This window comes from Lotus japonicus, chromosome 5, assembly GCF_012489685.1.
Source record: "Lotus japonicus ecotype B-129 chromosome 5, LjGifu_v1.2".
Lineage (NCBI taxonomy): Eukaryota > Viridiplantae > Streptophyta > Magnoliopsida > Fabales > Fabaceae > Lotus > Lotus japonicus.
This window is the reverse complement of record NC_080045.1, coordinates 9,237,551-9,253,456: the sequence shown is the minus strand read 5'-3', so window position 1 is coordinate 9,253,456 and position 15,906 is coordinate 9,237,551. Positions and strand designations below refer to the sequence as shown.

Sequence of the window (15,906 nt, the reverse complement as noted above, 5' to 3'; positions counted from 1 at the left end):
GTATCAGTAAAGGGTGAGGTTTCTGCCATGTGGGCGCAGCTGCGCGAGGGAGCCTGAAATATTAGCTTTGTTCTGCGATTTAAACATATTTTTTGGGATCTTTTGGGGGGATATTCGACCAGAGACATTAGGAAACACACTGGGGGTGACTTTTGGAGGCTTGAAGGCTCTACTAGGATGAGAATTCTCTTCCCAATCTCTTGGCTATGAGATTCCTTCTTCTTCCTCATCTTGTTTTCTCCATTGCAGCTATGCTTGGCTAAACCTTTTACGGTACTAGGGGTTGATGAATTTAGTTATTTTAATTGTGTTTTAATGTTTAAGTTTGTTTATGACTTTTTAATTCTACCTATGAATTTATTCTTCCGTTTTAATTAAAACTTGAGTCGATGCAATTACCATATTATTTCTCGCTCAATCAATGAATTGATTATGAATAAGGATTTGGGGAACAAATTGGTTAGGTTTTTGCATCTTAGGCATTAGGGTAAATCTTATGGCTTGAACTAGGATCACTTCATTTTGATTTTGATTAAATATGATTAGGTACTAAGATAGTCAAGTGCTTTGCTTAGCTAAGAGCCTAAGACGTTTGAAAGTAAAAAGTGAGGTAAAACACGGGATTATTTGAGACTTATCATGAACTCAAGAAGTTACATTTCAATTATACTTTTCTTATTGATTTCTATCCGTCATTTGCTTCCGTTTATTTCTAGTTTTTTGAAATCAAACAACAAAACTCCTTTTTAATGGTTTTAAAAGTGATAAAGTTAATCAAAAACTAGTGATAGATCCACAATTCTTATGGTCGATATCTTTTATTACTTTGACTAACTCTATATACTACGCTGATAAAATAACTATTACCAAGCAATAAAAATACCATCTAAATTTAAAAAAAAAATACCATCTGGATAAATAGGTAAAATATATTTGTAAGTGAATCTTAAATAATAAAATAATAATAGCAGCAATTGCTAGGATAATATAGTAGAAGTTGTATTAATTCACCTTTTTCGATATACTTTCTTAAATTAGTTAGAATTTATATCGATTTCATTAAGTTAGAGAGGGTTCTCGTGGTCTAATTACGTACTATAAAAGTAACATTATGAATTTAATTTAAAATAAAAGAATATCACATTCAAAAATCTCTCGACATAAAATAATTTTTCGTAAGAATTTAGGGATCATTAGATTTTTTTTTGTCTAATGGATCTTAGATTGATAATTCAAGGATGCCTAGCGATACTTACAGGAGACACTTACATCTGTGAGACTACTCTGAAGGACTGAAATTACAATGCATTACAGATAAAACCATTAAAATAAAAGCATTTACAGTCAATATGACACAAGCAATCAACAAACTAACACCTGCAAAGATCCAAAATTCAAAAAATCTCCAATGGGTCAAACGTCAAACTGACATTCTAGGCGGTGTTAATATTCCATTTTAATCAACCACTCCACTTCTCACAACTCAACCGACTCTGTCGGGGCTGCAACACTCTGAACGATCATCAAGGGAGGAGCCTAGATCGTGGCTCCAACAGTAGTGTGAGGAGTCAATCCGACAACATTGAGATCCTGAAAAAAGGAACAACTGCAAATCTACAGATCTGAAACAGATCCGCACCAACACACAACCAAAAGAAAGAGGGAGACGAGGATGGTGAGGGTGGATGCAAGGATTGTAACGGAGGCAACGTCGGCAGTGGCAAGGCGGCAACGACGAGGGTGAGTAGAGGCGGAGGCAGGGACAGAGGGTGGAAGCCACCGAAGTGGCCACAAAAATGGAGAAATCCTACTTTAAAGGAAGACAAACCCACTAAATGGGTAGAAAATCCACCTGGTGTGGAAGAAAATCCACCTGGTGTGGAAGAAAACCCACCTATTGTGGGAGAAACACTTATCTAGATGGAAGAAAAACCTCCATGAAGGAGGAGGAACCTCCCAAAGGAGAGAAGCCCCAATGGGGGGTGGCTGTGTTGTTGGGAGCGCTCTCTCTCTCTCTCAAGCGGCTAGGGTTTCTCTCTTATCTCAAGCAGCTAAGGATCATTAGATCTAGAGTATATGTAGTTGTTTCTTAGCCAAAAAGAAAACCCTAATCCTAGAGCTAGTACATCATGGGCCTTAGAATCGTTATACAAGTCTTATCTCGGGTTCAACCTAGTCGCATACAACTCGACTCAATATCTAAGGGGTCTCTCCCCCGTTTTCTATAAGCCCCCCTTGACTAGGGCGACATGACCCCCTATCCAGTTCACATACTCACAAGACGTCAAATGTGAAACTCCTTTGCTTCAACTTAAGTCATGACACCCTATCAAACGAGACGCCAAATCCGAGACATGACCATGAAGAATACACCATTCAATAATAGCAAAAAGGGTAAGAAAGGAATCAAAGTATCAAACGATCCATATCTATGATAAAGACGAAAGCCACGTGGACCCAGGCCCATGAAAATCCAAAAGGCGGATTCGAAAAGTTAAATTTAACTCAAATTTACAAACCCGCGAGATCCGAGCCGCTCGTAGCTGGATTCTCCTTTCACAAGCACCCAAATTAAAATTGCAACAATAATAGTAAAAATAAAAATAAATAAAAAACAAACCCTTAAAAAAAATGATATATATATACACACACGTAGTATATTAATTGATTTTGCCGAAAATCAATCTCCCCAAAACACAACACACTCACTTTACTCTCTCTCTCTCTCTCTCTCTCTCTCTCTGTTGTTTTTCTGTTGTGAGTTTCTCACTTTCTCTCGCTACTCCGTTTCTCTGTTTCGCAAACGCGAGAAACAGTTGAAAAACCCTAGCTATCGTTTTCGTTTTCTGTGTGTGTTGGTTTGAATCTACTTCAATTGGAGGGGTTTTAGGGTTAGGGTTTCGATGGAGTGAGAGCGCGCAGCAAGATCTACAACGAAGAACCACTCCAAACTCCTCGTCAATGGCTTCCACCGATAAGGAGCTTGAAAAGCAGCTACGAGAAGCTGGTAACAAGCTCGCAAATCCTCCATCCTCCGTCGACGACCTTCTTCGTCTTCTCGATGTAAGCACTCTCCTCCCTCCATTTCGCGTTTTCACTGTATGTAGCATGTTGTTGTTGAGGGTTTCGTGATTCGATTTTGTGTGAATTGCATGCCGTGGCTGACTTTAGTTTTGCCCTAATTGTCATGTTTTGGAATGGTTTATGCTTTGTACTGAATTGTTGTGATTAATTTGCAATTAGTAAAAGTCATGAACTGTTTGGATTTTGTTGGTTGTGAAATTGAAAGTAATTTGTGTTTATATCCTCAATTATGAAGTGTAAGATATTGTGAGTGAGTGAATCAGATCTTTCAAAAATTCAGTTTTGAATGAAATGAATTCTGCTAGTTTTGAGATTTGGATATTAATGAGTATCGGTGTGCTTGCGCGTTGTGTGCTACTTTCACCACTGCTTGTTTCATGAATGAAGTTACTACTGAGGTTTAATTTGTAATAAAAGTATTAAATCTGCAATTTGCTGGCTGGTGTTGGTTCTCATCAACATTAATCGCGCGAATTATTTTGTTTTGCCAACATCTACAGTCTAGGGTTTTTAAACAAATGGTGCTAGAGGAACTGGAAATCGTTTAACAGAATGATGTTCTTGAGTTCATTCAGAATGATCACGAAACTGAAGATACAGCTGTGTACTGGCTGAGTTTTCTAAGATGCAACTGAGTTTGTGGTAGAAAATAGGAGAAGCTGAGGAGAATACCGAAGTGTAGGATAACTAGTTATCCTAAGCCAAAATAAAATAAGGAAATATAAATGATTGGAAATTAGTTGTTTGCTATATATATTTTGTATTATAGTTTTTTAGTAATATAAGGTGTACTTGTCCTGCCAAATTTATCTAGTCACATGCAAAAACGTGGTATGGTTGTATCTGTTAATTATCACTAGATTACATTTTCTTTGGTGAATATCTATCTAAGATTATATTTGCTTATGTTGCCCTGACTATTGTTGATGTATACTTTGTGAATTAATTGCTTGATATAAAAGGAAAACAGAATTATATTGTAAAATATGAACCAGTAGTAGCTACTGCATATGATACAGCATGCTATTCATATCTATTGAAGATTATACTAGTTTTGTTGAAATTAAGTTTTTAATGTTTACATAACTGCCTGTATGCCTCTCACTGAAGTTGTCTGTGGATTCTGTTTCTTCTCAATAGCTAATACTCCTAGGTCTCAGAAGTTGAGTCTGATATTTTTTGACGTGCTCTTCGTATTTACTTTAATTTTTCTGAAGTTGTTGATACTGCATATAATTTTAACAAGTATTGTGAAATGCATTATTTAACTCTCCTTGTTCATCTAGTCACTCTTTCTTAGTAAAGCATGGGTTTGAATTGTTCAGGAATTCCCCTCTGACATAAGTTAAGATAGTCTGAAGAACGAGTAATAGGTGAACATTGACCAAAATATTAATTACCTGTGCTTGATCTTACTTTCTTTACCCTTGAAACTGCAGCAAGTTGAAAATTGCCTATTGAAGGTAGAACAATCACCTCCCAAGTCTATGCAAGATGCGCTCTCTCCATCATTGAAGGCATTAATTGATGATAAACTTTTAAGGCATTCAGATATTGATGTCAAAGTTGCAGTTGCCTCGTGCATCAGTGAGATAACAAGAATCACTGCACCTGATGCTCCTTACGATGATGACCAAATGAAGGTACGCGCTATCATTTTCTACTATAAGTTAATCAATTATCATGTTCTTTACAAATAATATTTGTGAAGCTTTATTGATGTCATTTTCTTCCAGGCGGTCTTCCGGTTAATTGTATCTTCATTTGAAAATCTATATGATGATTCAAGCCGGTCATGTGCAAAAAGGACTTCGATTCTTGACACAGTTGCAAAAGTCAGGTCATGTGTGGTAATGCTGGATCTTGAATGTGATGCCCTAATTTCAGAGATGTTTCAGCATTTCTTCAAGACAATAAGGTAAATGCTATGAATACAAGTTCAGCATAATAATAGCTTCTGATTCCTTTTTATTGCATTCCTCTAGCTTCGTATTATATTTAGCAATATATTCCAAAGGAAGTACATTAAGTGGGTATCTACTTTAGGTGTAAAATATTTTCAGTATTATAATGCATCTATTGAGAAATGTACTTTTGATTGAGTGTGACAGTATTACTGCTTCTAGATAAAGATCTTGGTGTTTCTCACATGGTTTTGCCTTTATTTATTTTGATGCAACCTGATATGGGTTTTTATTGCACTAAGGCAGTGTTTGAAAGAGCTTGTCTGGATCTTATTGTAGTTTTTTTTAAATGATATAAACATGTAAGCTGTTGTTGGTTAAGCACTTAAGCTTATAAAAATAACTTGTGACCTATCTATAAGCTCTTTTGAGCTTATTTTAACAAGCTAACGAAAATCAGCTTATATTAAGTTTCTGGCATAGGCTCTCATGTGATAAGCACTCACTTAATAAGCATTTAACTACCTTATTTACCCAAACGTGTTCGTAGTTATTGCATTCTTTATCTGGGGAAACTTATAAAATATAAGAGGCTGGTAATTTATTGTAACGTTAATTAAGCATTTGTTTCTATGACATAGTTTTTTATACTAGTTGGTTAAATTAAATGATGTGATTTTGTTCATCGTTTGAAGCTAATATTAAATAATTTTTGGTGTAAAAAGTTAATATTAAATTTAAGTGGCATTTGTAATTCTAGTGTTTCTTTGTATTTATGATTTGATTTATCTTTTCCTTTTTCCACCCTTTTTTATCTTAATACCTTGTATATGGGTGTTGGTTCAAGTGTTTATTTGCTTCCATATTTTTGTTACATATAGACATGCATTTTTTTTTATTTCTTCAGGCAGCTGGAAGCAATGTGTGTGCAAACACAGTTCTAACTAGCAATGTTTGAAAATTTCAGGGAGCATCATTCGGGGAGTGTTTTTGCATCCATGGAAACCATAATGAACCTTGTTCTAGAGGAAAGTGAAGATATATCGTTGGACTTGCTCTGTCCAATCATAGACAGTGTAAAGAAAGACAATGAGGTTGGAGTTTGAAGATTTGATTTGATTCTTTATTTAAGTAGATTGTGATTTGAAGTTAAAGCATATTTTCCTTGCTCATTTCTTCTGGTCATCATGATTCAGGAAGTTTTGCCAATTGCTCGAAGGTTGGGGGAGAAAGTTCTTGAAAGTTCTGCAACCAGACTTAAACCCTATTTAGTGCAAGCAGTTGATGCCTTGGGTCTTTCTTTGGATGATTATGATGATGTTCTTGCCTCAATATGCCAAGATACATCTGGTAACCTGGACCAAAATGATGTATGTGCTACTAGTGATAATGTGGTTAATTTTCTTGCTTTCATTTTTATGAATATTTGATTGGTATATAATTATTTCTTGATGAGATAACTTATACTTTCCATACATTTTGTTTTCTATTTATTTGTTCTGTTTTTTTCCACCAGCTTTGACACTTGGAACATGTCAACTTTTCTTGGTCAGGTTACAGAGAATTCAAAAGAAGCTGAACAACCTCAACAAGATGATCCTGTTGGTGACAGGTCTCCTAAGTCAGTCATGAGTAATGGCATTGCACAGGCTGGAGAAGATGATGCTTTGGTAGATTCCAAGTCCCTATTGAAGCCAGATGATACTGATTATTCTGTTCAGTCCAAAGGTGATAATTTATCAGGTAATGAGAAGCCCAATGATTTGAACCCTGAAAATGTTGAGAGCAATGAACTAAAGCCAGTTCAACCAACGAAGAAGAGGGGAAGGAAACCTAGCACTTCAAAAATGGCAGAGCCTTCTGAGGGTTCATATCTTGCTGATGAGAAAGATGCTGAGAAAAAAATTGACTCCAAAAGTCATAGCAAGGATGTTCCTAGTTCTCATAAGGGTGATTGTGCTGAGGCTGCAGGACCTTCAAAGAATAACAAAGAGGTTAATGCCAAGATTTCATCACCTAAAGCAGGTGATGGTGAATCTGATGCTGTTGCTTCTCCTTCACCAAGTGAGAGGACCCATGATGATGAAAGCCGTTCAAAGAAACGTGGACGCACGAAAAAGAAAGATAGCTCGGCAAAAGAAGTGGCTGCGGAAGATGTTTCGCAAAAGGTGTCTGAAGGAACATGTGATTCAGAAGCAAAACCAACTAGGCCATCAGCAAAAAAGGGACTTGGACGTGGCTCTGATGTCAAAATAACTACTGTCGTAGATGCAGTAAAAAAAGGTAGTGGGTCAAATGATTTAGATGTGAAAAAACAATCTGCTAAAAAAACAGAAGAAAGAAACAAGGGTAGTGGTGGGTCATCCTTGAGGCTGTCAGAGGACAAGAAACGGAGTGGACGGGGGAAAGGTAACCCTGAAAAAGCTCTTGCAAAATCTTCCGCTAAAGATGAGGATGAGGTACTTCTGGGTTCTATTATTTATTCATCTTATTGCAGCATCATATTGTTTTCCTTTTTATTTTGTTCAAAAAATAATGATTAAATAGCTTTTGTAAATTATTTAGGAAATGGTGTCTTTGCAAAAGTCAGCTATGAAATCAACCAAAGAACATTTGGAGGAGACACCTAAGACAAATTTGAAGAGGAAACGTACTCCAGGAAAAGAAAATGTATGGGTCCTGCTCGGTAATTTTAAAATTATGAAAATTAAATCTTATGGGACTTGTCCTTTAGGAAAATCCTGTCTTCAGCTATATAGTTTCTGTGCTGGAATTTTTCAGTATAGGCAATTTTGTTATGATAATTTTTTAAATGCGCTACCAATGTTGTGAGATGTTACCAATCTATGTTCTTATATAGGAGTGTAGGAAGTAATTCTATGCAAGTTTATATGGGCATACTCCTTTTGATAGTCTGCATTGTGATGCACTTTCAAAACATACGCAGTTCTGGCCTTTCTTGCTTATTGCAGAGTTTTACATTTCTTATCACGCTGATTGCGAATTTTCTGGTTGTTGTCTCAGGAATCTGATAACAAGAAATATGGTGACGAGCTTGTTGGAACCCGTGTTAAGGTTTGGTGGCCAGAGGATAAAGAGTAAGAACACTTCGTTGCAATTTGTACTTTTTCCATACTTGGTTGCTGAAACTGTTTGTTTACTTGGTATACATGGTTGCATGTTCTTTACAATTGTGGTGCTATCCTGTGGAGTGGTGCAGAGTGACTATTATTCTCACATATTAAAATCTGACTTCCTCACACCGTATTGCGGACATTATTATCTTTCTAGGGGGAAATTCTTTTCTCGTGACCCCTTGCATCCTGGGTTTATTTCTAGGGTGAACATCATGTTCTTTCTGAACATATCCTTCGCACTTTGACAGATAGTTGACACAAACCAATCAGAGTTTGTACAATCCTAGAGTTGTCTGTCCTTGCATGGCCCACCAATTTTCGCAGATTCCCAGTAGTCCTCCCCTATTTTACTTTCGGCTTTACTCACTGTTTGAACTGGCAATTGAATCAGAGATAGTGAAGAAAATTGGTACTGAAACACAATCGAGAACCCTAAGATACTGAATCCCAAAGTATTACTGAAATTCAAGAAGAACAGAGATGAATAAAGGAAAATCCCAACTGAATCAACCAACAGATCCAATTCCCAATTCAGTTATTTCCCCCAATGTGGTTCATTGTAACCACTAACTAAATAGTAGTTAGTGGTTAACCTAAACCCTAAACTAACCATGCTCTGACTCAGATGTCCCCCTAACTCCACATGAGACCAAATGTGAGGTCCTCCTAACTACACATGAGATCAAATGTGATGCCACAGGATATTGGCAGCTTTTCACTCTTTACTTCTAATTAGTCCCTTATTCCTTCTTACATAGACCTTTTTCACCACAGGCTTAACCTATCCCTGTCTCTAACACTCAGCAACCTGCATCTGTCTTTTTTGCACTGCACTTAATTGGGAAGTTCCCCAGAGGCCAGAGCCAGAGCAGCCTGCATGTCTTTGGCACAGCTGCTTGTCCTGCTTCTGGCGAGGCACTTCCTTTTTCTAAGCCTCTATTCAGAAATTTTGTGCTAAGGCCACCTGTATTATGCCTTGGATTTATGATTTGGCAATTTAGCTGTGGATTTTGGGCATTAATAATTGATGTCTTAAGTTTTGAGTTCTGTATATGTTTGAGCACAAGTTTGCTTATGAGAAATTATCAGCTTTGTATCTTCTATTTTCAATGCAACAGTTGCTTGCTTCATGATGTGCTATACAGTATTAGTGTTTATAAGTTTAACTGCCTCTATCTTCAATTAACTACTATGCTATGTACTCAGTTTGCTGAACCTTTTTGGTTAAGTTCTCTTGTTTTAATGGTTTGAACTCTAGATTTTGTGCTAATTTTGTCCCGTGCTTTAACGGTTTGTATAAGCTGTTAGGTTGTGTTATTTTAGCTGTACCAATGTTCCATAATGCAAACTGTAACTATGTTGCTTATGATAAGATCCTAAGATTTGCTATAAAAAGCTTTCTTATGAAATGTTGGACTTGGGAGAGAGATATATTTGAATTGGAAAATGGAACTAATGCTTTTTTGTTGCTTTTAACACTATCATATGTATATTCCATTTTGGCAGTTCACTTCTTTTTTCTATTGAAATAGAATATCTATATTTGTTGACACAAATCTCTTACAGGTTTTATGAAGGTATTGTCGATTCTTTTGATTCTTCCAGTAAGAAGCACAAGGTGATTTACAATCTGTGCTATAATCTAACTACACTGCAACTCCTTTTCCCCTCCCCCTTCCCAATAACCTGTATATTTTAACTTTTGTGTGTATAGATTAATTGAATACTGAATCTGGCATTTTTTTGCATATGTAGCAAACTCAGGACTACTTAATTCCTTACTGACATTTTTTTAAATTGTCAAATTGGCTCATTACTAGTATTTTTATTCTCTTCTGACTGCTCTTGCTATTTTAGGTCTTGTATGATGATGGTGATCAGGAAACATTAAATCTTAAAAAGGAAAAATGGAGTATTATTCAAGATGATGCTGATTCAGATGAGGTGGGCCTCTCTTTCTTGAACATGTTCTATTAAAATTTTCTTCATCTTAATTGAAGATATTTATTTCTGTTTACAGGAAGAAGCAAGAGGTGGTACCAGTCATGATGATGCTTCCGCTGATATGTATGTTTTTCTCGTGGATGATGTTTATTAATTATTATAAATGTCCTTTTTGTTACATTGTTTGAAGAATATCCTTTGTGTTGTAGCAGGTGTCCAATTTCTGCTTGGTGTGTTATGTTTTTTGTGCCACTTTTACGTTACTGGTCTCATACATCCTTTTTGGTGGAATGATACCCTAAAAGTATCTAGAGATATATTTTCCCTATGCTGATTTGCTCATGCCTTATGATTTATCCTGGGGCAATGTTCTGAAATATTTTGAAGTTGGTTTCATTTTGTCATTCCTGATGGTTATTGCTGTGCTGTATATTTTGATGTTGCAGCCAATTTGTGTGTGTATTATAAAGCAATTTAAAAACATGATAATATAAGTATTGCTGGGTACTTTCAGGTGGATGTGATGATAAATTGCAATAAGTGCTAAGAATTCATTGAATTAATATGCCAGAAATATTCTACATTGGAGGGTAGACATTGCTGTAGATTTTTTGCATCCTGTTAAAAGATTCAATTGGATATAACCTATTTGTTACTGTATTTTGTAGATTGTGCTTTTTAGCTGAGCTTGTCGTCAGTTTTTAGGTTTTCCCTCTTATACATCCTCATTTTCCTATGATTATATTCAGGCCACCCACAAAGAAAGGGAAGACAAGTGCTGGTGAAACCAAAAAGGAAGGAAAGAGGGATTCTGCTTCTAAAAGGTATGTAAATGCTGTTATGAATTGATGTCAAATGTCATCTCCATTCTTCTTTTGATGTCTCAATTTTTTACTTCCAGTAGCGGAGGAGCCACATCAAGTAAATCAAAAGGGGCATCCATGAAGTCTAGCCATAAGTCAAAGCCGGTTGGCAAATCTGAGGATGAAGTGGGTAGAAAATCTAAGGATAATTCTCTGAAGAGATGTGATGAATCTATTGATGCTGCACAAAAAAGCAAATCCAAGAACACCGACAGTTCCAAGATAAGCAGATCAAAAGATGACGTTAGCACACCAAAATCTGCCAAGTCTAAGCATGAAACTCCGAAGACTGGAAAATCAAAGCAAGAAACATCTAAGATTGCTGCTGCTTCCAAGGCAAAATCTCCCAAAAGTGGCAAGTCTAATACCAATGGCCCTGGGAAGGTGAAATCTGTTTCGTTGAAGTCTACAGATTCAGAGGATGAGACCTCAGATGATTCAACCAGAGAGGTAGAAGACACAAAGGGTAAGACATCAACTTCATCGAAGGTTGGGAGTGAGGTCAAAAGTGGAAAGAAGCGTGGAAGAAACTAGAGATGGTGTGTCCTTTAGCTGCTTTCTCGTTTTCTGCTTATCAGTATTTGAACATTCCTTTCCTCAGTCGGGTCCCTCTATTTAACCGTTTGTGGTAACCTCCTAATTATTGGTGGCATTTTTATCTGTAGTTATGCTAGTTTAGCTGTCCTAGGAGTTAAGTATCTAGCGTTCTTTTTGCCCACTTTCTAGGTGGATTTCATCTTAAGGTGGCAAAAGAAAACATTTGGTTTAACACAGCCTTGATGAGAGATTGTTTTGGCACATACTGATAATGGCTGGTTGGCAATTTAGTACCTATTTATTTTGTATCTGAAAGGTATGCTGCACAGTATGACTGTTAAAGCGTTGGGGGAACCAGCAGTAAGACTGCACTCTTTCGTACCTATTTGTTTGATTCACTGGTTTTGAAATGCTTTTCTGAGTCAATTTAGTCACTATTCATAGTACTATGTTGGTATTTAGTTAAGTTTAAGATTTTTTTCATTTAATTTGTTGAGTTCTTTTTTATTTTCTGGAAAAGAAGCCTTATCTTTATTAACTAATGCAAGATGAAATGTGTGCACACTTTGCATGGGATTGGGGATTGTTATCAGCACTCTTTATAACACTTTTCAACACTCTTATTTGCTGAATCCCAATTTGGGTAGAGCTACATAGATTTCAATCAATCAAAAAGTATTGGTAGCATTTCTTTGCATATGAAGTATAAAATGTGAAGCTTTTTTTTTAGAACTAGCAGCAGTCAGCACTTCTGCAAACGCCAAAGTTATAATTAGGATTATTGTTGAGGAAACAGCTAAATGATGCGTTTACGATCAATTGGACAGTGTATGCTTGTCGTTACAAATAATGAGTTTTTGTTTCATTAGGAATTAGCATTCAGCGGTATCCTGAATATTTTGTAAGGGGCTAAAAAAGGCTTTATTTATCTTTTTGGTGAAAAAAAAGGCTTTATGCCGGACAAATACGCTAACACTTTTTGTTAGATAGGTTTATAAGAAAAACTTGGGTTTGATTGATTACAAAAAAACTTCTATGACTTCTAAAAATTGTTTTCAATTTTCACTTTTCAAAAAAAAAAAGCATAAATGGAAACAATTTGGAGCTGTTTTACATTTGAATTTCAGTTCTCTCCCAAAAACTAAATTTCAATTTGGAGCTGTTTTACATTTTAATTTCAGGTGAAGTGGACGTAGCCCACCGATATAGGGTGAACTAGGATAAAAGACTAGTGTGCATTGTCTGCTGCTTATACTACTCTTGTTATTGAATGCACGAGTAACTACTCTTTATCTTATTACCTGCACAACTCGTCTCTGGACTAAGAGCTTAGTCGAAGCCTTCTATTTACGTAGTCCAGTAGAAACTAGTCAATCCCGATCGAATTACATGGACACAATCAACCCCTTTGTTGTGTCCCCAAGGTCTTTTTACTGTGTGTTAGATGGGCCCTGTCGTGAAGGGATCTTTCAACCTACACAAGTTCACCATCTAAGTCCACAGTTCACAAACATCAAACATAGGCAAAAGTTTATGAGTTTGAAAACTCCAGGTTTTGAGTATCATGGTTGTGACACTCCAGATATTAATTCAATCAAGTAAACATCTTAGCAAACAATGTTTTACCCAACTCTCTCGGAATGAACTCTTAGGGACCACTAACCTAAAGCTCTGGTTTGCTCAACCATAGTGTTGATACCACAATGTAACACCCTAATTTCTCGAGGGTCACTTTTGTAACCATTTTTCAATAACGTGAGTAAATTTTTCGCCGAAAATAAAAACTCTTTAATCATAAAACTCATTAACATAAACATAAATGACTGAATAACCTCATATTATTAATTGTTTCCAAAACTTTAAGATTACAAAATCTTTATTCTTCATTTAGACTGAAATCATAAACTATTGCACGACCGCACCTAAGCCAACACAACAAGAAGGACTCCAGGTTAAGTTCAGACCCTAGAAAAAGGAAAACGAACTCACAACCCTAAAGACAGACTCTATCAACACACTCCCAAAACCCGACATGATGAGTGGTCCTCACGGTTCTCGAGCAGCAAGGGCCTTCTCCGGGGCATGGATCAGAAAGTCTCCCAGTGAGGAGCACGAATCCTGACTGAAAACATCCTCAGTGACCCTATCAACATCAGCCACAACTGGTGGTGCGAAACGAGGTAAAGCATATGGCATCCTCATAATCTCGTGATAACATGTTTGACTTATAATTTATTTGAGCTCTTAGTACTTTTAGCCCTTCGTGGCTCCTTTATGACATTCGCACTTTTATCCTGCCAATTTCTTTGTCTTTAATATTTTGTTTTCATTCGCCTTTTTATTTCGCTTCCTTATTTTTTACTTTGATTTACTGTTATGTTACGTTTTAGAGATTTCGTGTGTTTTGTAACTAAGGCTGAGCTTGATTTAATTTGATCAAGGTTTGTCCTCACTAGCGTGAGACTTCACTTTGGTGAAGCATTCGCCCTGTTTTAGACTAATGTGCTTGGGTTTTAATGACCATTTGGAATTTCCAAGGTTGTGCTCAGTAAAATGTCCGCCTTTATTCTGGGGAGACCTGGGCGGGTAGTTGTTACCCTACAGATCGCTTATGAGTTTGACTGTTATGTGACTTTTCCGGGTCATTCATACATTTTTTTTATTTGAACCGCCACTTCGGATAGATTTTTGAAGGTATGAAAAACACTAGAAATGGGGGTTTGAACAGGGTTTTGCAATAAAAACGTTTCCTTTTGAAGTTTCACGTAAATCACTTGGTAGCAAAGAATGAAAGGTGCAAAGGATAAAGAGAAAAGCACACAATGATTTTATCCTGGTTCACTTGAACAAATCTTCAAGCTACGTCCAGTCCACCCGTTAAGGTGATTTATTCCTTCGTTGAATGAAGGTAAAACACTAATCAATGGTTGTTACAACTGCACTAGCACAACTTGCTAAGTGACTAACACACCTAAGAACTAGCAACCACTAAGACACACAAGTCTTAGTCTTCTCAAGGATCCTGACCTAACTGGTAAGGAATACAAACAATATGATCAAGGTTTTGGGTTTACAAAGAGTGCTTCTAAAACAAGCAAGGGGTAAATAGATTTAGAACAATGAAGAAAATGATTGCTAAGGTATTCGCTTGAGTGTAAGTTGATTGCAATAAGTTTCTTAGCATTTTCTTCCTTTCTTCAGCCTTTATATACTCCAAACCTTGAGTGATATTTCCGTTGTGAAATTCTATCCGTTGGAGGGTACTTCTGGAATTTCCAGATCGTACAATGGCTGATCCTCGTTAGGTGGCGGTCAGGATAGTACACTGCGATTGTACTATTTGATAGTGACCCTTGCCTTTGCATTTGACTTCTGATCTTCAGAGGCGCTTCAAATTTGAACTTGTGAGGCTTCTAATCAAAGTCACGTGGATGCTTGGATCTTCAGAACTTCAAGTCTCTAGCATCTGGACCGTTCACTTCAGAACTTATGGTCTTCAGAGTAGAAGCACTTGGTCTTCAAAGCCAGCTTTCTTTGGGTCTTCAGAATCTTCAAGTCTTCAGAGTCTTTGACCGTTCACTCAAAACTTCTAGTCTTCAACACTTGATTCTTCAGAACCCTCATCAGAGCTTTTATCTTCAGAACATCTGAAGCAATAAACTACCGTCCATCAGAACGTAGTGAGTGCAGAAGCGGTTTATTGGTCAACACTTTCGTCTTTGACTTCTGTTGAATTCCACTTTCAATCAGAATCAGAACCTGTTTGTCAAGCAAAGAAAAGACAAACGTTAGAGTATCAAAGTTTTTCGTACACAAAATGTATACATGTTATCATCAAAACCTAGAGATGTACAACAGAACCAAATCTTGGTCTTACAACTTTCCCACCCCATAACGAACCGTAACTTAACCATTTTTTGTTAAAACTTTGTTTCTTGAAAAACTTTATTTCATAGCTCTTTCATCTTTGCTAATGATTTTCACACTTACACCTTTTGGGGCCTCATTAAAAAACTTTCTTTTTAGAAAGGAAAAAAAGTACGCCGTTATTTACATTTTGATTTTGATCGCCCTAGCTGTTGTAATACCGGAGGTCGGCGACGTTCCATGTTCGTGGTACCCGCTTTCCATCTAGTTCCTCCAAGTGATAAGCTCCTTGTCCCAAGACCTTCATAATTCTATAAGGACCTTCCCAGTTTGGGCTAAGCTTGTTCCCCTGAGATCCTGTTCACATTTTCAACACTAAATCACCTTCTTGCATTTTTCTTGGCCTAACTTTGCTATCATACTTTCTCGCCGCTTTCTGTTTCATTGCTGCCTCCCTGATCCCTTCCTCTTCCCTTGTTTATGCGAGGAAATCCAATGCAACCGCCAAATTTATATTGTTTTCCCATACTTCCATAGCCAGTGTTCGCCAAGACAAGTTATTGATTTCTA

At 36.8% G+C, this 15,906-nt stretch overlaps 1 protein-coding gene across 2 annotated transcripts; it reads left to right on the top strand.

Moving 5' to 3' along the window:
* The first annotated feature begins 2,668 nt into the window (after positions 1–2,668).
* LOC130721089 (sister chromatid cohesion protein PDS5 homolog C) lies at positions 2,669–11,879 on the top strand. Of its 2 annotated transcripts, none has more exons than XM_057571821.1 (13): positions 2,669–3,063; positions 4,524–4,727; positions 4,821–5,002; positions 5,956–6,082; positions 6,185–6,358; positions 6,542–7,447; positions 7,554–7,658; positions 8,013–8,086; positions 9,692–9,743; positions 9,983–10,069; positions 10,146–10,192; positions 10,819–10,893; positions 10,974–11,879. In XM_057571821.1, the coding sequence occupies exons 1-13, from the start codon at positions 2,962–2,964 to the stop codon at positions 11,464–11,466; spliced, it is 2,628 nt and encodes an 875-aa protein (XP_057427804.1). In that variant the 5' UTR covers positions 2,669–2,961; the 3' UTR covers positions 11,467–11,879. The 2 variants fall into 2 exon arrangements, with proteins under 2 accessions (XP_057427804.1, XP_057427803.1); XM_057571820.1 differs by having other exon boundaries at positions 2,670–3,063; positions 10,971–11,879.
* The last annotated feature ends 4,027 nt before the right edge of the window (positions 11,880–15,906 follow it).